The following is a 22,983-nucleotide window of genomic DNA, read 5'->3' as shown; positions in this document are numbered from 1 at the left end:
GTCATTAGGGCTATTCACAAATGTTGCAGCTTTCTCTCCTTCTGGACACATATGAGGACTCTACTTATTCACCCACTTCAAGTTAGGTGTGACCACGTGACTTGCTTTGGCCAATGAAACATGAGCAGAAGTGATGAATGTCATTCCCAGGGAAAGCTTTAAGAGCCAGTATACGTTCTATTAATCTCTTTTCCCTCAAATTAGCAGTGCTGTAGAGAGTGGCTGCATCTGGGTCTTGACCTAAGGTCAGAGATGCAGAACCAAACCCCCAGCCAGTCCACAATGGACATTATCATGAGTGAGAAATAAATCACCACTGTTTTAAGCCATGAGAATCTGAGGTGGTTCTTTTCCTGTAAGCTTGCCTTTCTGGCAGGGGGAGTGTTTGAGGTCATCCAGTGAGTCGGGGACCAGGGTTTGAACTCAGATGTGTAGACTCCAGATGACATGGTTACTTTTTATTTCTCTCTGCTTCTCATTATTTCTGCCCTCAGGTCTCCCTACTTTCAGCCGCAGATAGTGCTCTTGTCTGACAGCAAGAGGTGTGGATGCTGATGACTCAGAGTTTTGTTGTTTCAAGTCAGAAAATGAAATTCCTGGTGTTTCTCAATGAGAGGAGCAGATCAACATTCAGATGTGTAATTCTCTGGGATGGTTCTGTTTTCTAAGGCTCATTCTTATCTACCCCAGGAAACAGCTGGAGCACACAAACGATTACGGGCCTTCATCAGCTTTTGCCTCAGAAAGAGCCATATACTATGATGGGTTCTGCAAGTTGTAACCATGGTTACAAATCAAAGAACAGTCTTGTTAGGTGAATGTAGAGGAGAGACTAATAGCATTCTTTTTAAGGAGGAAGAACAGGATAAATTCAATTATAATGACAAGTTTTCCCCTCAATAAATGTTGTACTTTAAAAATCAATTATTCTAGCACACACTTAAGGTGGGGTCTGGATTTTAGGAATTGCTGTAGGTGTCAAGGTTGAATCATTTCCCCAGTTTCTAAAGGACACCTTTGAATAATTTTTGTCTGTTTCTAGGGAAGGGCCTAGAGCCTGTAAGAAAGTGGCATTTCCTCTTCACTAGGTAGTGGCTTAGGCTGTGTAGCTTGTTACTATTGTTTGTCATAATGTAAGTGATAGTTTTGACTGTTGTCTTTAGTAAGAATGATTTTTATCACGTTGGATTGGAAGTATACCCTCCCCTTTAGTGGTGGTAGTTTGATTATATCCAGTTACAGTGGTAGAGTTTTTGGGTGTTATATTAATTCATTCACATTGTCAATTCATTCATTCACTTAAATATTTTTAAGTACCACTCTTTGGCCAGTGCTTAGGTAGGTGCTGGGAAAATAAAATAAACAAGGCAGACACAGTCCTTACCTTCAGAGACCTACTAGTTAGACCTATTTTTACCAAGGGGAGAGTGATGCTTGTATAAGCTGGTTCTCCTGAGCAGAGTGAGAAGTGCTTGTCTAGAGAGTGGGTCATGTCTGAAGGGGGAGAATGAGAACCTAGAGACCATCCAGGAGGTGGTCAGATAATGAGAGATCTGCCTCGGCCGTAGGAGTGCCGATTAGAGGAATCAGAGAAAGGGCAACTTAATTGGTTCACGAGACCTGGCTTCAAACAAATGTGTAGAGGAAAGTAGACTTCGCTTTAGTGCTTCAGAGAACAGAACTCGGTGCTATGGGTGAACCTTTTAGGGAAGAAGATGCTGACTTGAGACTCCTGATGTTTTAGATAAGGATTTGAATGCAATTTTTATTTTCATGATTCAATGATTGATAGATTTCAGTGATTTTCCGAGAGGATTAATGACCTGATCAGGTTCAGGCTGGTAAAGCCCTGTTGGCAAGGGTATGGTCCCATCCCTCTTATATGTGGATACAGGATTTTCCCAACAAGGGACCTTTGTATTCCAACTCCTTGAGAGGGAATGAGGGCTGCAGGGACCAGCTCCCCAGGGCTAGAGAATTGTAAAATGTAAAGCAAGGGTCTCTACTTATGAAAATCTTTCCTTAAGCCTGGGAACGTATGAGAATATTTATTGGTTCTAATAAGTTATGTGTATTTAAACAAAAGCCAGCTCTTTCTGAGCATGTGTGTGCTTTGGTTGGCACATGCTGTTTGTGAGTCCATCCAGATGCTACTACTTACCTGGGAAATTGAGGCAGTTTACTACCTGTTGGAGTGAGCTTTATCACAATGAAATGGATCACTTCATTAAGTGGCAAGTATCCTGTCATCAAAAGTATATAAGCCAGCGGACTGGCTATGTCTGATGTTATAGGAGAAAAAATGCATGGGAGAGAAGTTGGTTGGATGATCTCCAGGTGTCCTTTAACTCTGTGATCCTATGAGCCACATCTATAATAATGTACCCAATCTTCCAGAGTATCTACCTTGTGGAGCATTTAAACTCATTGTACCCTCTGTATTCTATTCCTGCTCCAAAGATAATGTACAATTGTGAGAAAGTTCTAGTAGTACTGTCATGGAGAAATTTCTGAAGCTAATGTTTTGATATTGATTCAGGTTATTACTGATATGAGTTCCTTTCTCATCCTCTGCTTCTTTTCTCTTCATCTTGGTTCAGCAGAAAATGGATTTTTTAGAAAGTACCTTTGTCCACTGATTTAAGCAATCTTTAAACAGCATAACTAGACCCAGTGCAGCGTTTTTAGAGTCTGCATCTTTTTTGTTGTTGTTTGTCTTCATATATTTTACCACTTGCTCTTTTCCTGCCTAATTCACTCTCCATACCACTTCAGTAATAAACGTAGAAAGGCATATAATACCCTCAAATTGGAATGACAGGTGCTAGAATGAACTAAGATCACAGTCTCCTCAGAAAACATTAGAGATTACCTAATGAGCTTTCTGTCACCACAATGTGACACACATAAGTAAGCTAGGGACATACTACATAGGTTTGTTTCTCGAGTAAATAGTTACTAATGGCCTCTGCTCTCAGTGAGACAGCTGACGCTTCTGCTGTAAGCCCTCTAGCTTTCGTTTGCCTGAAGTCCCTGCATACGCTCTGTGTGATGGGTAGCAGCTGCAGTTAGGCCCCAGTCCTCATTTCTTGTGTTGGCTCAGATGATTTCAGCCCTCAGCTGCAACCACACAGTTCTCTGAACTCATCTCCTTAGGCTGGAAAATTACAAATGGTGAATCCTACCATGGTGATTGTAGTTCACAGTTTCCTAAGGTTCTTGAATTCAGAGGGGATTTTTGCATGCGATTGTAAGCCAAAGCGAAAGACAAGAAAACTAACATTTATTGAACATCTGTGCAAAACACTTGCTCATGTGTTTCTTGCTTAATCCTTACAGCAATCCTGTAAGGGATTACTGCTCTCATTTTATAATCTTTTCTTCCTTTAACTTCGTCTTCTTCTCATGATATTATGCTGACATCAATGGTCTCTTGAGTTTTTTTTATATTTCCCCTTATGGGCCCATTAGGTTCATATGAGAGATGTGACGTGTGAGCCATCACCCTGTACCCGCCACCCACCAGCCAAAAAAATGATGGCTGTGGCAGTTGATGTCATGCAGGTCTGTGTAGTGGAATTAAATACACTTACCCTTGGGGTTTCTTAGCACTAGATGATTAGATGTGATTTAGGAGTAGGACAGTATCAACTCAGAATTGCAAGCATCTCAGTTCGGCTTGGGCTCTTCAATAAGAAGGGAAGCCTGGGCCCATCTTAATTCTGACCAGAATTCCCCAGAGTAGCCTTAGGATCACTTGAGCTCTCAAAGCTATCACAGCATCTGGAACCTAGATGTGCCATTGGCTGAATTGTATCATAGCCCTCTGCCCACCAGGAAAGATGCTGCACCCTGCCATCGCTCTCACTCAGACTTACGGCACTTAAATGTGGAGAGCTTTCAAGTCCACTTGGGTAATAGAGGCTTTATGGGCCCAGAGGTGTCTGTGCCCTTTTTTCCTGGAGCTGCTCTCTGAGTTGTGGGTGACCTGTGATCACCGATTGACCAATGTGTATCAACTAATTAGATGTGCGTCAGCAGGGCCGTGAGGAGTTACTGCATGAGATAGCCAATTTGAATAGTCTTTCTCCAGATCACATCTTGTGGGTCATAAATCAAGAGCACTGAGGAGAGGACATGTTTGTAATTGGAGGCCCAGAGAATGTATCTATTAATCTTTAAAAATTTTATGTCCCTGTCTATGTCTATACATATAGCTAAACCTATAGCTATACCTATACCATCTGTCTCTGTATCGACATCGATATCGACATCCATATCTATATATTTATTTGGCTGCGGATGTAGGACTATGTTAAATGGCTTATTTTTCTGCACGTACTTTGTAGGTATTAAGACTTTTGTTGACTAAAGCTATAGATGTGAATCTTTGATAATTCAGACAGAGCCTTCAGGAAAAACTTCCCTTGCCATAATTTAAAAAATAATGTAAATGTTATTTCATGGAGCATGTTAAAACTACTTACAAATTGACTTTAAACTCTTCTAAAATTTTGATCTTTGTATTTATATTAAAATTTGATTTAATTAAATCTCTCCAGGTTGTCTGCTAGTCGATAATGTTTCAACTTACTCTCAGGTAATTAGAAATAATAAAAATAGATTTAATTAACATTTATCATATGATAAATAGACATATGTATTATATTTTTATGAAAGTATTATGTGCAAATGGTTGTGAAATTGAAGAGCACAGAAGGACTTCTAATGAGAAACAATCTCCTTTGCTTCACCTTCCCTGTTCTCAGGGCGGCCCTTGTAACAGTCGCTTTTAACTCTTTAAATTGTTTCTAATCTTTCTCTTTTAGTTTTGTCATGATTGTCTTCACATCCCTATGGAATAAACTAATCTTGCTATTTCTGATTTATCAGTCTTAGATATTGTCTATTAATTTTTTCTGTGCTAGAAAAGATTTTACCTGTTTTTTACAAACATTTTTCCTTCCTCCAAATATGTTTGTGTCATTATTCTTAGTTCCATTGTCAGTTTCAGTTGTAATTTTAGATAATAAACCTATGCTTTTGTTTCTTTTTGTAGCAAGTATTGGCAGGATCTTTTGACTTCTTACTTGGTAAGAAAAGGATATTAGCTTCCCTCCCCATCCTTGCCCCTCCCCTCACTACTTTCACCTTCAGACTTCTGTCATTGGTTCTTCTACTATTTACGGTCAGTATTGGTTAGATTTACATTCTTGTCTCTATCCATAAATACATTCTATGCTTTCTCTGTTAGTTGACTCTGAAGTTGGAAACCCATAAATAGCATTTGTATTATTATGACTATATGAATATAGTTAGCTCTAAAGCTACATAATGGGTTATAATTATATTTTCTTCCTTGTACAGTTTTTATTTTTAAGCTGGAGTTTTAAATTGCATTTTTTCAAATTACCTATTGTTACTGTATTCCCAAGCCCTTACAGTATCTCAAGGATACTGATAAACCCTGTAGATGCTCCTCCTTGCAGATCCATCTCTCCTTGCTCTCTCCCTGCTCTCTCCCCTCCCCACTACATCCCCCTCCTGCCCCATAAGACACTGCTGCTCTCAAGACCTGCTGCACAGCTGCTGTTCTGGCATTTCCTTTCATTGCTCTCCTGAGTTGGAGATCATCTCTCTCTCTCTTTTAGTTTACTCCTTCATTTTGCTAAATTACACTTTAAGTAACTTTATATGAGAGGGCATAAAAAAGTTGACATCTTTTAGGGTTATATTTTTGCCTCAAAGTTTCTTTGTTGTTTTTTAACACTTGATTGTAGTTTGGGTGAGTATAGAGTTCTAGGGTGAAAGTAGTTTTTCTTCCAGAATGTTGAAAGCATGGTTCCAACCTGTGGAACTTAACAGAATTCTACCATTCTGTGTTGCTTAACAGAATTCTTTGTTTTCCTCTCTAGATAGAAAATTTTAGGATACTCTCTTCATTCTTGATGTTGTGAAGTTTCACAATGATTCATGTACATATAGGGCTGGATTTTTGTGGATGTGGTTTGTTTCGTTTATTTTTCCCTAGAGACCCTTATGATTTGAAGAAACATGTGCTTTAGCTCTGGGATATTCTCTTTGATTGTTTTCTCCTCCATTTTCCTTGTTCTGCCTTAGTAGAATTCCTAAGTGTCAGATACTGGCCTTCCTGGGTTGATCCTCTGCACCTCTGATCTTTCCTCTCATATTTTCTGGATCTTTGTCCTCTTCTACCCTTACTTTTTTGGAAGGTTGTCTGATTTTATTCTCTAACCCTTATATTGTTTTATTATTTTTTTGTAATCAATAGTCTTTAAAAGTAATTATAATTCTAAAACATTTTCCTTGTTCTATTTTTCATAACATCCTGTCTATGTTTTGTGGCTATAATATCTTCTCAAATCTCTCTGCAAACTATTAAGAATTTTTATTTAAATTTCCTAAATTATATTTCTTTTATTGAATTTGTGTGTGTGTGTGTGTGTTTTAGTCTTGAGCTTCCTCTCTTAAATGTCTGATGATCTTCAATTGTCCATTTATAGTTAAGAAAGAGGATTTGTTTTAGACCAAGTAGGAAATGTCATCCTGAGTTGTCCCCTAAATTCTAGAATTCAGAAGACTTTGCTCTGAGGTACAAACACCTGCACTGATTGTCCTGGTCTTTTCTGAATACTTGTTTAGGAAAGAGCCCTGTGGTGTAAATAAATACCTTGGCTGCTGTGTGTTCTGCCCACTGGGGTGGTGTTAAACTTTCTGTGCATAGACTTTCTGTGAACTCATCCTTCAGCTTGCATCTTACTTGGGCCTCCATTATACTTGGCTTCTTCCAGTGTGGAGCTTCTGCAGACTTTTTCAGAGAAGATCTCTTTTTTGACTACATGCCTCTCTGCACGTGTTTTACACTGCAATTTCCATAGAGTATAAATAGTATCAGGTTCTAATACTCTATCTTCTCTTCTTCTTCTAGAAAGTTTTTGAAGTCTCTTGTTTCTCTTGGTCTTCTACCAGTTCTTTTAATTGATGTGGTTTTATACTTTTTTGTTTTTAGTATTTTTTTAATCTATCATTTTGAAAGTATGTAGGAGAGGAGAGAGTAAACTCATTTGCTAAGTCATATACTAACTTGAACTGGTAGCCTTCTTAAATTATTTTAAATTTAGATCCTTAATCAATACAGAGAATTCTTCCCTTAATCTGAATTAGCCACATTTACTATGTCTTGGATCTGGTGTCTACACATAGATACAAGAGTGTAGGCACATTGTATGAAATGAGACACTGTACATGTGCTTGGAATGACGTGGCTGCAGGAACCTATTGAAATTCCTCCTTAACTTGACTTAGGAACATTTAGTTAAGTCACTTTGGGTCAGTGCCTGTTTGGAATGTAGGCTGTGAGATGTTCATTTACTTCTGTCATAATCTGCCATTGGTCTTTTTCACTTACCCTTTTACTAGTTAGCATAGGCTTTCTGATGGTAGTGTTCTTCTCTTTTTCTATTTTTGTGAGATAGAACAGATTATTTTATATACTTCTACCTATATTCCTTAGACAGAATAACTTTTTGTTCATAGTTTTATATTGTGTGTGTGTACACGCGCGCGTGCATGCGCAGGTGAGACACAGAGAAAGAAGTATTATAGAATCATAAATACTATATGTAATCACAAGTACCATAGATTCCTTGAAGTACTTTATGGAGACTTTCCTATTTAGTAAGTTTTCTAGTCCTTGTTTTTTCTGCATGTTTCTTCAGCTAACTAGAGATTTTTTTTTAATGTCTTCTTTATGTATATGTGTGCAGAGAGAAGGAAAATGAATTTTTCTTTTTTAAATTAAACTACCTATTTTGGATCATAATAAAAATTAAATCTAGAGTGCAATATTATTAGAATGGAGTCATTATGGTTAGAGCATTTTGCTTTGCTTTTGCTGGTTGAAATTGAAAAAGAATTAGAAGAGATGAACCTTGTGTATTTGATGTTAAGATGTCTAAGACCTAAGATTGAACCTTGGGAAAAGCCCACAGAGTGGTCAGAAAATTCAAAAACGGGAGAGAATGGGGTCAAGGAGGTTGAGGTTGGATAGATTATCAAGGGGCACATGGATAGCAGAGGTTTCAAAAGGGTTGAGAATGGTCTTTAAATGAAGAATAGTATTTGTTAGGACTCATCCGCATAGGTGTTTGTGATGCCGTGGTTTGGCCTCTGCAGACTTCCAGCTCTCTCTATAAGGATGTGTTCTCCAGTATCTTTGTCCCATACTAGCTATGACTTGAGCTTTTAGCTAGAACTTTACTCACATACTTTGATAGTTATCTAGATCTTTTGATTTTTTCTTCTTTCCTCCAAATTTGCTTCACTTTCCAAGCCAATCACATTCTTTGAGTCATTTCAGTTGTCCCAGACTTTTCTCTATCCAAGACTCTCCTTTCGTTTCCTTGAGGCCCTGATCCTCTCCCTTATTTCTCCTTTCATTCTCATCTCCTGATTCTTCCTTCATAGGGAGTTTCACTTTCTTCCCTTTAGAGAGAGAAAAGTTCCTCTCCCCTCTGTTCCCACTGCTGACTGACAGGCTTTTAGCCATTTTGGCAGTCTTTCCATTCTGTTAGTTCTGGGCCAGCTACAAACTTCTTCCTTATTTACTCTTAGGCTTTCCAAGTCTGAAGGCTCTTGGAGTGTGTACACAGCATGTCCCTCCATAGGAAATGACTTTGAACGGTAGTGTTTATAGTAGTAACTCCAAATGGAGGTAAAATGATACCCCGTTGCTGGTATTCATTCATTCACAAATATTTATTAAGTACCACTAGTGCCAAGCTCTGAGGCTATAACTGTGAACAAGACAAACCAAGGGCCTTGGCTCTGGGCTCTTTGAATTTACGTTATATTAAATCATGAACAAACAGCAGAAACCCTCGAAACAAAACAATTAAAAATCAAACAAGCAAAAATATTCAAACTGATTTTCTCGATTATGAAATTCCTTCGAGGAGCTCCTTCTGACAATGTTTTTAACTTTCCTTAGTCTAATATTTACATTTTAAGTAGTTCTGTATTTTATTTGGAGTTGGAGAATGAAAATGGATTGGCGATCTTAAGTACATGCTTTCTTTGTTATTATTTTTGGTAGGGACAGCTCTTGATATTCTGTTCCCTTGGAAGACTAGGAAACTGGTCTGACAAACCCCAAGCTTATCTTTTAGCCATTCCTTCTAGATTTTCTTAGTCAAATTCATTGTGAGTATCCAAATTGATTTATTCTCCTTGTCCCATTATATTCCTATTTTCAGCTGTTGAAATAGAAAGAAATTGCAGTTGGAATAACTTGAAATGTAGAAAACCAATATGGAAATAATGGAGAATTGGCTGTATATACATTGTGAAATTTTGCAAACACTTGGCTTTGACTGTGAATTAGGACATTCAGAAGCATATGGCATTATTGCTTTTATAATAACATTGCTATTGCTTTTAGTATCCTTTCTTTGTCACAGAGCTGTGGTTTTGGGGTACTATTTAATCAAAGTGGCAAACTGAGTAGCTAAGTTCAATATTTTTCTCCCTTTTTTTCTTTATGAAAATGGAAAAGTAAAGAAATGCAAACTCCATCTTTGGGAACAGCTAAATTGGAAACCAAGAACATTTCTGCCTTAAACATTCTTGGTTATATTATATTGCACATAACTGGCATGGAAATAAAATATATTCTTTGTGGTTGTACATTAAATTTTGTCTTGATTAGAAATGATGACATTTATGTGTTTATTTATGTAAATAACATAGACCAATTTTTTTCTCAAAGGCAGTGGGATTGGTATTAAGAGATCCAGATTTAAGTTAAGGTTTTACCACTTGCTGTGTGACCATAAACTTAACCTCCTTCAAGTCCATTTTGTTTGTGTATAAAGTGGTAACAATAATGCTAGCCTCAAAGTGTTTATATGAGGATTAAGTAAGCTAATGTAAGTTAAAGTACCTCGTACTCAAAAAGATAAGTTGACCCTTAATCTTAGTTATAGACATTTTATAGTAGATTTATTATGTCAACAAAGGGAGAGAAAAGAATACCAGTGAGTCAGTGGGATATGAAACACATTAGCATGCGTTATTCTGCAACTACATTTATTATTAGTTTTGTAGTTTCAAGTAGTGCAAATCAGACCCCTACCTCTGAATTTTCTGACATTAACACTCAGATTCACTTATATAGCTGTTATATGTAAGTTACCTTAGTTATGTTTCATGCTAAAAATATTATTTAATTATTATTAAAAATAAAAATACTAATTTATTTCATAGGCCAGGTGATCTTTGTTTTAGCTTGTTCCTATGTTATCTCCTGGTTCATTATAAAGGTATGAGGTGCTGATGGGGGAGTTTATGTGCCATTGCATTATATACATATTTACATTTTTATCTACTATGTACACATTTAAATATCATCCTCTTTCTATGCTGTACATTCTCCTCACTCTTTTTTATTGTATCTAATACATATAATTGCAAAGGACTTTATGAATTGCTACATGTGTGCTAAAGAATAACAATGATTTTCAAACTTAGTACAGAATGCAATTAATTGTTGTAGAAGACAGTATGTACCTGCCAAGTCGGTGCTTTGAAAATGAAATTGTTTTTGATAGTGTGAAACTGCTAGAAAATATGATTCTCCAAAGCTTTCTTTTTCTTATGGCAAGAAAATGGTGATATGGAAATTAATTATAATTATGCGCTTGAGGCTGGTTCTTCTTCTTCTTTTGTAAAAATCAAGCTTAAAAAAACAAAGTTTCTTTGGACCAAGAACAGTTGTAAGACATCTGTGTGCTCTGGATTTTAGATGGAAAGGGCCTAGTAGTAACAGCTTTGAGTAAATGAATTGCCACCTGCAGAAGAAGTAGCATGCTTTAGAGTACTCTTGCATTTCAGGTTTTTGGTACAAGGTGACATTTTCCTCTCATACCCCGACTCACTCCAGATTGCAGTATAATGAGGTTACATTATAGGCCAAACCTCTACATAGAAAGCACTGACTTATTCTGACAATGTGTCTTATTGAATGTCAGGTGCAAAGTATCCATGATAGGACCTTGTTAGGGACCAGTTGTGTAACAGCTTCCAGGGTTTGCTAAAATGCCACACACAAATTTCTGATTCCCAGATCTAATCTGGTTTGTAATCTCTTTTGGCTCTTGTCCTTGTCTTCTGTGATGTGGGTGATGTGTTTCTGGAAAAGGCTGATTAAACAATGAGTTTCCAAAACGAAGTTACTTATTTATTTGATTGTGTAGGTGAGGGTTTAGAGGAAAAGCCAAGTATGATCCTTTTTGTGTGTTTATGTGGCCAGGATGCTAATTTAATGATTTGCTTGAGATATGACAGTTTGGAGCAGTGGCTTGGAGGAGGGCACGGTTATCAGAACTACCCCTCTGGCTACTTCAATTTATGTATGTTTTTTTCAATTCAGATTCCGACCAGGATGCACTCTCCTGTTAAGATAACTGGTTTATTTAGAGCAGTGGTTCTCAAACTTTAGCATGCTTCAGAATCACTTCGAAGGTTTGTTAAAGCCCACATTGCTAGGCCCTATACCCAGAGTTTTTTTTTTTTTAGTTTTGGTTTGCATTTCTATTGTTTTTTTATTTTTTATTTTTTTATTGAGTTATTGATAGGTTACAATCTTGTGAAATTTCAATTGTACATTAATGTTTGTCAGGGATGTTGTAGGTGCACCACTTCACCCTTTGTGCCCACCCCCCACCCCACCTTTCCCCTGGTATCCACTAAATGGTTCTTGGTCCATAGTTTTAAATTCCTCATATGAGTGGAGTCATACACAGATTATCTTTCTCTCGCTGGCTTATTTCACTTAACATAATTCTCTCAAGGTCCATCCATGTTATTGCAAATGGAATGATTTTGTTCTGTTTTGCAGCTGAGTAGTATTCCATTGTATATATGTACCACATTTTCTTTATCCATTCGTCTGTTGATGGGCACTTAGGTTGCTTCCATGTCTTGGCTATTGTAAACAGTGCTGCAATAAACATTGGGGTGCACAGGACTTTTGGGATTGCTGACTTCAGGCTCTTTGGATAAATATCCAGTAGTGGGATGGCTGGATCGTATGGTAGTTCTATTTTTAGTTTTTTGAGGAATCTCCATACTGTTTTCCATAGTGGCTGCACCAGTTTGCATTCCCACCAGCAGTTATACCCAGAGTTTTGATATAGTTGGTCTAGGGTGACTCCCAAGAATTTGCATTCCTAACAAGTGCTCAGGTAATGCTGATGCCATTGGTCTGGGGACCACACTTTGGGAATGACTGCACTGGAAAGCATTTGTGTCCTGTTCAAGGTGTTAGGGTGTAGGGGTGGAAGTTTGCTAGGGAGGGAGGTGGGAGAAGATTGAAGAATGCTTATCATCTTGCTTAGGGTATAGTCAGAAGTTGATTTTTGAATTCTTCCAGTGTATTGCAAAGTTAAACATGAATGAAGCTGTTAGTATTACTTTTATTAATGAGAATCAGATAAGGGTAGGAGGGACAATAGATTTGATTGTTTCTTAACATTGGCCTACTCTTCCTTATCTGGTTCCTGCATCTTCCTTGGATCTGTGGCTTTCTCTGCCTCCCATATAGTACAAATATAGATAGCTATACTATAACTGTCTTTCAGAAATGAGAGAAATGATGAGACAGTATATGAGGATTCTTGGAAGAGTTGTGACATCAATCAACATTACCATTATAATAAAAACCTTAGTTGTTTGGCATCTACCTATTTAGACTTTGCAACAGTTAGGACAGTGCTTGGGTTGAGATGTATTTTTGCAGTATTTATAGAGCTTCCAAGGTAAATCAATGAGTTCAGGGTATTGCCCAGGAAATTTAAATTATTTAATGAAAAACTTTCAAGTTATTTCAGTACTGCCACTTACATACAATTGATTTATAATTAGAAATCAGTCTTATCTTTTTATTTACATAAGCTACTTTTAACTTATGATTAGGATTGCTGATGCTTCACTGCCTTAGGAATATATAGTTCAGATTTCTTTACTTATTCAGGTAGAATTTTCACCTAGATAGTCCAAATAACTGGTTTCTTTTTTTTAATGTAAGGTGCAAAGTATACCTATTTCCAATTAGTTTCAAGCCCTGTGTTATTTGGGGGCATTCGTGTTTGTACCTGGTACCTTTTGTATTGAGTGGACACTGGAAACCTGGGCTGCAATTCAAAGAAGAAAATGTGGCCTTCAAAGAGTTTCTTTTAATTTTGCTCATAAAGCAGTTTTTCAGATGTTACTTTCCTTTGAAAAATGCCCTATTCTCAAATTTTCCTAGAATAAAGCATCGCACCAGGTAAAGGGTTTAAGAGATCTAGGCCGTGCTTGCTCAATGAAATGCAGCAGAGCAGAAAATACCCTGTCTTGCCAGCTCAAGACAATTAGGATTTTTCTAATCTAGTAGTTAAAGACAATTATATTATTTAAAAGTCCGCTGTTATATGGACTTTAAATTATTAGGGGTAGATTTTAGTCTTTTGTAAAATTGTGTTGAAGTTTCGATCTGAAGGAATTAAAGTCTGTTAAACTAAAGAATTATTTGGAAGCAAGTGTGAAGCTGTGTTCCAACTTCAGTGCTTGTTTTTCAACCCTTGTCCTTTTGGTGTGAAGACCAGCCTGAGTCAGATCACTGAGGATTAATGATGAATGCATTGCTCAGCACCCTGAAGGGGTTGGGTTGAACACCAGGGCTTTGAAAAGTTACTCTTTTGCTTAGTCAGCCTAGAAATTGCAGGTCCAACCACAGAATGAAAGTTCAGTATTCTGTTGATTAACATAGTCTACTCGAAACTGGTCTATCACTCTTTTAGACGTCCCTCCTCTCTGTTCTTACATAATGGTGTCTGAAGTCATTGGCCGGATTGCCATGGGTTTTACCTACAGCAGCTATATTGCCAGAGGGTTTGGTTCCCATAACGTATTCTTGGTGGAACCCATCCCTTGACTTGAGTGAGAAGTTTCTTGTTAAAGGGGAAGAAGGGATATGCTTGTTTTAGTCTGGCAAGGGAAAGCAGAAAGTAAGGGAGCCTGTGATGACACTGCTTTGAGGCAAAGAATGGGGACTCTGGGTCAGATGCCCACTAAGGAGAAATATTCTTGATTAGAGTGTTAGCCAGAGAAGAGAATGCATTTGGCCTTTTGGGTTGATCAGAGCGAGTGGTGCCCTAGGAAGGACTGCAGAGGCCTGGGGAGAGGAGGTCCAAGCCTTATCCTGGGGCCAGCTCTGCTGGTGGGAGGAAAGAGCCCCTTTCTGCGGGGGATGGGGAGAGGAAAGGACATCAGGCAGATTAGATACAGGGCAGTGACAAAAAGCAAACCAAACCAGGAGTAACTTTATTTTAATGCTTATTGTTTTAGATGTTTCTTTCAAAGTTTAACTTATCTTGAAATAGGGCCAGTCAGTAAGACTTAAACGTGATATTTGGGATTGTACGTATTTTTAATTTAACTGTGTTTGCACCCATCTGGACTCTGGAACCCTCTTCAAGAGAATCCTAACATAGGTAAAGCATCATCACCATGCCCATCATCATCTACTAGTGTTTATCAAGTAAACAACCAAAGTCTTTGTGTTTTTGATGAGAAGTCTTTAATTAGGGTTCACTTTTGTTTTTCCAGGTAGCCCAGCCATGACCCATAGGAATCTCACTTCCTCCAGTCTGAATGACATTTCTGATAAACCAGAGAAGGACCAGGTAAGCAAAGAATTCTTGCTTCTTTAAAATGTAAGACTAAAGGTACATCTAGAAGATACTGGGAAAAGATTAGAAATGATGGTTCCCTAACTTAAAATGAACCAATATGTGTCGATGGGAGTTTCTGTGCTTTCTCTGAGGGAAGGGGAAGCAGTATGTGAAGCGATTTGAAGTTCAGAAGATAAGAATTAAAACCTTGACTCCTGCCCTTACAGATGTATTCTCTTGGGAATTTAAATCTTGGAGCTGTAGTCGTCTCAACTTCAAAATAGTAAGAACAATCCCTACCTCAGGGTTATTGTGAGGATTAAATGAGCTAATTTATGAAAAGGTGCATTGATAAACTATTATAAAGGGCCAAGAAATGCTGGCAATTGTTAACTTTTGGGGGATACTTTAGGCAAAGGTGATGATAGTTCATCTTATTAGCTGTATATTTTTTGTTTTGTCTGTCTATTAAAACATACAGTAAGTAGCCTATTTGAAATGAAGTACAGTTAGGTTTTGAATCTCAATTTGCTTTCTTTTGAAAAGAATATGGTAGAAACTCAGCCATTTTCTCAGTTGAGTAGGTATCTGGGCTTGAAAATAGAAAAATGGTGAGTAGGGGGGCTGGCCCCGTGGCCGAGTGGTTAAGTTCGCGCGCTCCGCTGCAGGCGGCCCAGTGTTTCATTGGTTCGAATCCTGGGCGTGGACAAGGCACTGCTCATCAAACCACGCTGAGGCAGCGTCCCACATGCCACAACTAGAAGGACCCACAACGAAGAATATACAACTATGTACCGGGGGGCTTTGGGGAGAAAAAGAAAAAAAATAAAATCTTTAAAAAAAAGAGAGAAAAGAAAAATGGTGAGTAGGTATAATTTTGCACTTTGCGTTTTAAAAAAACCCAGTTATTTGGACTAATTGGGTGAAAATTCTACCTGAATAAATACAGAAATCTGAATTATGTATTCCTAAGGCAATGAAGCCTTATTTATGACAATGTTCCTTTTCAACTGGAAGCACTTATAGTAGTGACAGAGGTTTATAGGTATTGGAGAATTCTAAAAAGTATAGGATAGATGAAATTATGCTCTTTCTTGTGAAATGGCTTCTGTATTTTTTCTTCCTTCTCCTTCTCCCCAGCAGCACCCTAACAGGGCCATCATCGTCTCAGACTAGATTGCTAGAAAAAACTTTGGAACTAATCCTTTGTCTCCATTTTCTCCCAATTCAATATACTTTTCATATTATTGCCCTCATATTTCTCTCCTGGATCAAAAGCTTCTAATGGCTTCCTGTCGAGTTAAATTCAGAATTCTGTAGCTGACTTTTAAGATTCTCTGAAATCTGATGTTATCCTTCTCATCTTAATTTATTTGCATTCCCCAGAAGAGGGACACTCTGCTTTGGTCAGGCCTAATTACCTCCCCCTTTACATCGAGAGATTAATTCTTGACTCCTAGAGCTGCTCTCCCTTCATGTGCTAATATGGATAGCTCTCCTCACTTCCATTTGCCTACCTCTTGAAATGATGAAGGAGAAGATCGTTTAAATATTAGATACATTGGTAATTACCTACCAGTAGGGGAAATGGGAAAACTCAATCCACTAGAACTTGTTGAGAATTGCCCTAAAAACTCTTTGGCACATTTTGGCTCCATTCAGTGTTTACCAAGCAATGGTCTGATTATGAGGTTTGCCAGGGGTCTTGACACTGGATGAGGCAGTGCCCTTGATACTGGATAAGGCAGAGTTAGGAAGATCTGATTGACAGGGGTTTTGAGGAAAACTTCTTTTATTAGGGACAGTTCTTTTCTTGCCAGGAATTTGCCAATAAAGCAGCTGGTAAATGCTGGCTGAGAGAAATGTCTTACCATCTTGGGTATCTTCATATCTGGGCACATTCAGAAGAAATTTGACGGTTTTAAGATGTATATTACATAAGATATTATGTATTCCAGTGTTAGAAGAAATATGTTGGAACATTATGATTTTGGAGTGTGGTTTTGATATAAAACCTGTGTGATTCTGGTCCTTAAAACCAGAATCTTTGATGCCTATCACTAACATTTTGTATTCATCAAGGTTCATGTTAAGATGAAACCAGGAAGATTTAATTCAAGAGTTTTGTTCCTTTTGTTTTCAAAGTTAGAAAGTGAAGGTTGATGAGTATATCGTTATAAGAGCATTTCTCCATCTACACTGGATCTATTACAGTAGCCATAGTTAATCCAATGAGCTATTCATCCCTGAAAGAGGAAGAAACTCCATTCTTTGCTTCCCACCAAAGAGTTTGAAGAGAAGCTTTGTAACTGACCCATGATCTCTTCTACAACCAAAGATAGAGTAGGAATTCAAACGAATGTTTCCAGTTCTATACTTCGTATTTTAGTAACTTAAAATACAAAAGCTCCTGGACCATTTTAGGGTGAGAAGAAGAATATGGACTTGCAAAGAAGATGAAGCTATGGCAAAAAATCCAATAAATGCAGGCTTTTATTTTTTAACCTGTTTTTTTCTCTGTTTGAGTAGGAAAAAAAGATTGCCAGGCTCAAATTTGTTTTGAAAAAGCTTTTATAATTAATTAGCCAATGTCCTGGAAATGATCTTGGCAGTAAAGTCAAACTTGTTCTGTATGCTTTTCCAAGTTGGCCCAAAAAACTTCCATCCAACTGGAACTGAAGCTTCTGATTGACTGATTATTCTGCTTGGATACAATTTGAACAGTTGCGATGGTGCCTCACCACTTCCTGGAGCTATATAACTTCCCAGTAGCACAAGAAGTGGGTTTAATGTTCAGAGTTATGAAGAGGAGCAGAATTTCTCTTTCTGACAGCTACATAGTGACAAAATTTGAGGGCATATTTTTTATGAGATTCTGTTTTGGGAAAACAGAAGAAACAAATCTGTGGACTACACTTTTTCTCTCTGGCTGTGCCAAGCCTATGTACTTATGATTTCAGTAGCGGCTGCCTTCTTGAGAAATAGCTCAAAATAGTTAACAGCAGAAAAGCATAGCCAAAATTTAGGTGATTCAATGCTACAACAATATTCCAACTTGGATGTTATATTTATTAAGCAGAAAAACACCTGGGGAGAAGTAGATTTTAAAAAAGTACATCAGGACCTCATCTGCTTGTAAATCTACATAAATAATCTCTTCTATTTTGTTGCTATGGGGGATTTTTTTCTTGATTATCCAGCTATCTTTCCCAATTACCTTAGATTGATTTGTTTTCTATCTCTTTTATTCCTTTCTGTTCTTTTAAAAATTTACACCTGCAATGGGTGCTTATAGATGCAGTGAGTTTAGTTCTAATTTTCATGTGAGTGTGGAATCAGCTGTAAGGATAAGAAAATCTTTCTCCTCATTTTGCCTCTTAGCTTTAACTCAAGTGGAAGTACTGTGCTAAGTGGTATGATGACTTTAAAAGGGCTTGACTGATTTTTCAGGTTTATCAATAATGCAGTAACATCTCATGATTACATGACCAACCTTAAGTGAAGCTGCAGTCTGTAGACTGCAGTGGATGCAGTAGATGTAGAAACACCTTGCAGATTCTCAGGGAGACACTTAGGGCTCACATAACCTTGTAACTTCTTATCTGATTGTCACTTCCATGATACTCATTATATAGCTAACTTATCTGGGCACCTATCCTTAGGTCTCCTGGTGGAATTGACCTAAGGTTAATTTCTAAAGTGGATTGTAATCATTTTTAGCACTATCTATTGCCTATTGTCTTTAAATATGCTTGGCTGTCTTGATTTCTATTTTCAAAGTCTTGGTCTTTTGCAGAAATAGACCTGAATTTAAATATTTTGTCAGAGAGTAGGAGGATGAAACCATTAAAGCCATGTATAAGTTTGAGATTGATAAGCTGTGACTGCCTTAAAGTGAAATCTAGAAAGAAACATTTAGTGATGGAATGACCCCTAATCCTTTCCCTACACGTATGTAATATACGAGTGAGTCAACTAAATTCAGCTAAGATGGCTTTTTCATAGTTTTGAAGGTTTCCGTCCTCAGGCTCACATAAAGCTTCTCTTAGCATAGTAGCTATTTCATATGCACAGTGACAGAAAAGCACAATAGCACCTCTTTTTCTTTCTCACAGCTCAGCCAGAAAACTCTTTAATTTACACTGAATATGGGGTGGTCTCGCTCCACTCCTCAGAGGAGGTGCAGAGGCTAAGAAAGGCTCCTGTTTTCCGAAGTTATAATACTTGTCGTTAGTGTGTTTTCAGGTACCGGAGTAGGGAGTGCTCCGAATGGAATCACATCTGTGAAAACCTGAGAACAAAGGCATGTTGTGAGGAGGTGGTTACAGTCTTTAGATGTCGTTAGTCACTGCAGTTTTGGTACTGCAGTGAGCTTCCCTGTGGTTCAGTGGTTACAGCTTTCCTTCAGCCCAGTGTCCCTGATGGGAACTAGGGTAGCCATTGCAATGATTATCTTTGGAGCCCCTTTCAAAGGGCATTAGCTTCCTGCTTAGATAATTAGCAAAACTGATGTTTGTCACCGTCTTTTCCCTTTCTACAGGAAATTGGACTTCATGTAGCTTCCTTCTCCCATCTTCTTAAAGAATTAACAACCAGTGGTTATTTGTAGTGTTTGACAAGCACTGATGTTCATGCTGACTTCAAGAACTTGTGTTCTTGAACCTGTGTCCCAATTCAAACGGTGACAGTTGAATTTTCCCATTTTCATAATGCTGTTCTCCCTTGAAAGCTGTATATCTGGATCAAAAGTCTAGCGTTCCTTTAAAAACAAGTTGTATGTCAGCTTGAAAATGGAGCAGATAACCTGTCTGAGGTAAACTGCTCTATCTTGTGTTTTCCGCTAAGAAAACGAGGGGTCTTATAAAATTTAGAACCATGGTTTTAAGTAACAGTGAAGTGCAATAAATTTGAACTTCTAAATCACCCCATAACTGTATGCTACGATGATCTGAACTCATTCATTCATTCAAAAAGTATATTCTGTGCTAGAAAGTGTTCTTGGTCGTAGGGTTCCAGAGGTGAATGAGACAGATAACTCTTTGACTCAGGGAGCTTCTGTGCTTTTGGGGACAGACAATAAACAATAAAAACAAAGAAACAAATGAATAGAATAATTTCACACAGTAGTAGTTATTATTTTGAAAATACAGGAGGGTAATGTGGAGAGGTACAGGAAAGCTGTTTTAGGTAAGAGGTTTAGCCATAGAGAAGAGCTGGGGGAAGAGGTTTCCAGGCTGAGCAAAAAGCAAGGGTAAAGTCTTGAGGTGGGAATGCGTGTGGTGTATTCCAGAAATAGAATGAAGAAAAAAATTCCAAAGTGGCTGGAGCAAAGGGAGCAGGTATGCAGAGGTGAGTGAGGCCAGAGAAGTACACAGGGGACCTTATAATTTTATTCTAAGTGCAACGAGACACCATTTTAGGAGTTTTACCTGCAGAGTTATGTGTCCTGATTTACATTTAAAAAAGATCATGGAGTATGTGTGTGATAGGATGGAGGAATTGGCCAATGTTCTGGATCATCTGGTGGTGTTCCTGTAATTAAACACTGGATGAGCACCAAAAGCTGAGAGCTCTACACACCCAACAGCCAGTTTCTTAGTATTCACCATAGACATCGAGACCTTATTCCTATCAGCAAAGGAAGTTCTTCTGTTCCATAGAAGTATTGTAAGAAAGAAAAAAAGTTTCCGTGTTAAAATCTTTCCCGTGTACTATTAACTAGATTAAATTATTAATTAATAAATGTTAATAAAAATTAAATATTTTAACATGCTAGAAGTGGATGTCGGTCACCAAAGTAGTGAGGTTGAGCTTTTGAGTGACAGTATCTATACCAGCAGTGCTCTTTTTGATGTTACTTTTGGCTGACATCTGACATGTGACCCCGGGAAAACACATGACTCATGAAAACTTCCCTGGAGGCCTCTCTGAGGGACAGTGACAGTGACAAACATCTTGGTCGTTATGGTTCAGAAAGGAGCATCAGGGTGAGCAGGAGGTGGACAGAGCAGCCAAGTGGGGGTCCTGAGTCACACTCCTACCTGTACCTGTGGAAGAATTGAACTCCAGGAGCCTTGCAGGGCATTCCTGTATCTGACATTTAATAAAAGGGATGGCAGGTTTTCCGTGTCTTAAATAATTAACTGACATGTTTTATATCTGATGTCACTTTTTTTCTCTTTTCAATAAGTAGCATTCTGCCTGTATTGCAACACCACACATATATTTAGAATATGTTGCAGAGAGTAGTAGAATATTGTCGACAATTATCTTTGATGGATGTCTCCTCTCATGTCATATATTACCTACTTCTGACCAAAACCTCATTAAAAAAAAAACAACTTTTTTTCCTTTTGGAAGTGGCAAATTGTTACAAAACCAGAAAGTAGCAATACTTTACCACGAATACTCTAAAAAACCTTTATAATAGTTGTAAATATATACATGGAATCATTTCTTACCTGCTGTAATAACATGTTATTATCTATAGTATTTTTTAAAACTTTATTTTTTTCCTGATAAAAGTGTACAAAATTGCTGTAAAAATTCAAACAGAGCAAAAGTGAATAAGATAGAGAGTGAATGTTCACAAATTCTCAACATCAAAATAACCACTATTAGCAGTTTGATGTAGAGTTTTCTAGACTTTTTCTATGCATAAAAACTTAAATACATATTTATATAAAATACAAATGGGATCACATTGTTCTGTCGCTAGATTTTTTTAAACCCAACAGAATACCGTGGACGTCTACCTTATTTTTCTTACAGGCTATATGTAGTAAACATGAATCATATTTTATTTAAATAATCTTCTATTAATAGATATTTAGTTATTTTCATTTCTTTGTAATTACAAACAAGTCTTTAAGGAATATCCTTATTGTAATTTTTTTTGCATTCTTTTGTAAGAATTCCTGGAGGAGAAATTTTTATAAGCAGAATTGCTGGGTCACTGCATATTGCCAATTACCTTCCCAAAAGATTATGCCAATTTGTGTCCTAGATCTTTTAAAGACTTTGATAAATCCTCCTCCACTGCTCGGATGCTGTTTGCCAGTCAGATTTGAGTTTCTCCTTTAAGATTCACTCCACTGAAAGCTTAGCGACTCAGTTGAAGTGAAAAGAATCTCAGTCACTAGCATCTGCCTCCCAGATCACTTTGGGGCTTTTTTCAGAGCTTAAAATATCGAGGCTAAAACTGGATTTATTCTCCTGGTCTAATTGGATCTCTGAGCTGACTAATCTGCCCGTATTCTGAGGTAAGGAGGTGAAAGGGCGGTGGCATTAGACTTGGCCACCTGTATGTTTCTTTTGCTTCTGCTAAAGGTGTTGCTGTTCCCAGCTCTGAGAGAAATCCTTCAGGCTTTGTGGAAATTTCCTTGGCAACCCAAAATGGCTTCATCTCAAGAGCCCTTCTTGGTGGTCAACATTTGGAACAAAAGGGAAAATTGCAAGAAGAGTTGGCTAAGTGTTCTCTTTGAAGCAGTATTCAGCACATTTGCTGCTTGGCTCTGATCGTCTTCCTTCCCCCTCCCCCACCCTCAAGAGAATTCTGAGTGAACTGACATTCAGATTATGAAGTTAGTTAAATAAAAAGTTTATACCTTATGTGGAAGCACTTTATTGGGAGCTTTGAAAGAGTGTTGTCATCTGGGATGACAAAAAGATCAGTGAACCATCCGTTACATGTTGGAGAGGATTTGCAGATTGTGCTGCTTCTCTATTTCCCTCTCAACAGGGAACCTCTGCAGAGTGGATTTATGAAGAGGCCGTGCCATGGGAGGAAGCTTTTCTTGCTCTTCTTCAGAAAGAGAAGGGCTTCCCACTGTTTCTAGCTCACTTGTCTGATTGATCCAGTGGCTAGTTGATTTATTTGCCTCACCACAATCTCATGACTTTATCAGTCACCAGCAGAGCATCCTGATTTCTCGATGTGTTTCCACCCACGATCTGGTTTTACTTCCTAAGACTGAACTGAAATGAAAACAACCAAGCTTGTATAGGGAGCAATTGTGATAGCTTTGAACTTCAAAATCAGCTGCACTGTCCATCATTCAGTGGCTCTACCTGATAGTATCAATTCTATTCCTCTATAAAGAATAATTAACAATAATTAACAACTAATATGGATTGGACACATTTACACTAATGCTTTGGGGTTGGTACTATCAACTGTATTTTACATATTGGCAAATTTGAGGCACAAAGAGATTAAGTAATTTTCCCAAAGTTAAATAGCATTTTATTG

The 22,983-nt window shown here is 37.8% G+C and overlaps 1 protein-coding gene across 15 annotated transcripts in view; it reads left to right on the top strand.

Moving 5' to 3' along the window:
* SLC4A4 (solute carrier family 4 member 4) overlaps positions 1 to 22,983 on the top strand; it is a 396,171-nt gene that overhangs the window by 242,208 nt on the left and 130,980 nt on the right. For all 15 annotated transcript variants that reach the window (XM_023637993.2, XM_070263715.1, XM_070263714.1 and 12 more), the window contains one exon: positions 14,668 to 14,744. In XM_023637993.2, the coding sequence (XP_023493761.1) occupies positions 14,668 to 14,744 (77 nt within the window). The remainder of the gene's footprint in view (positions 1 to 14,667; positions 14,745 to 22,983) is intronic.

This window comes from Equus caballus, chromosome 3 (assembly GCF_041296265.1).
Source record: "Equus caballus isolate H_3958 breed thoroughbred chromosome 3, TB-T2T, whole genome shotgun sequence".
In the NCBI taxonomy this organism is placed as follows: Eukaryota; Metazoa; Chordata; class Mammalia; order Perissodactyla; family Equidae; genus Equus; species Equus caballus.
This window is presented reverse-complemented; position numbering and strand designations above follow the sequence as displayed.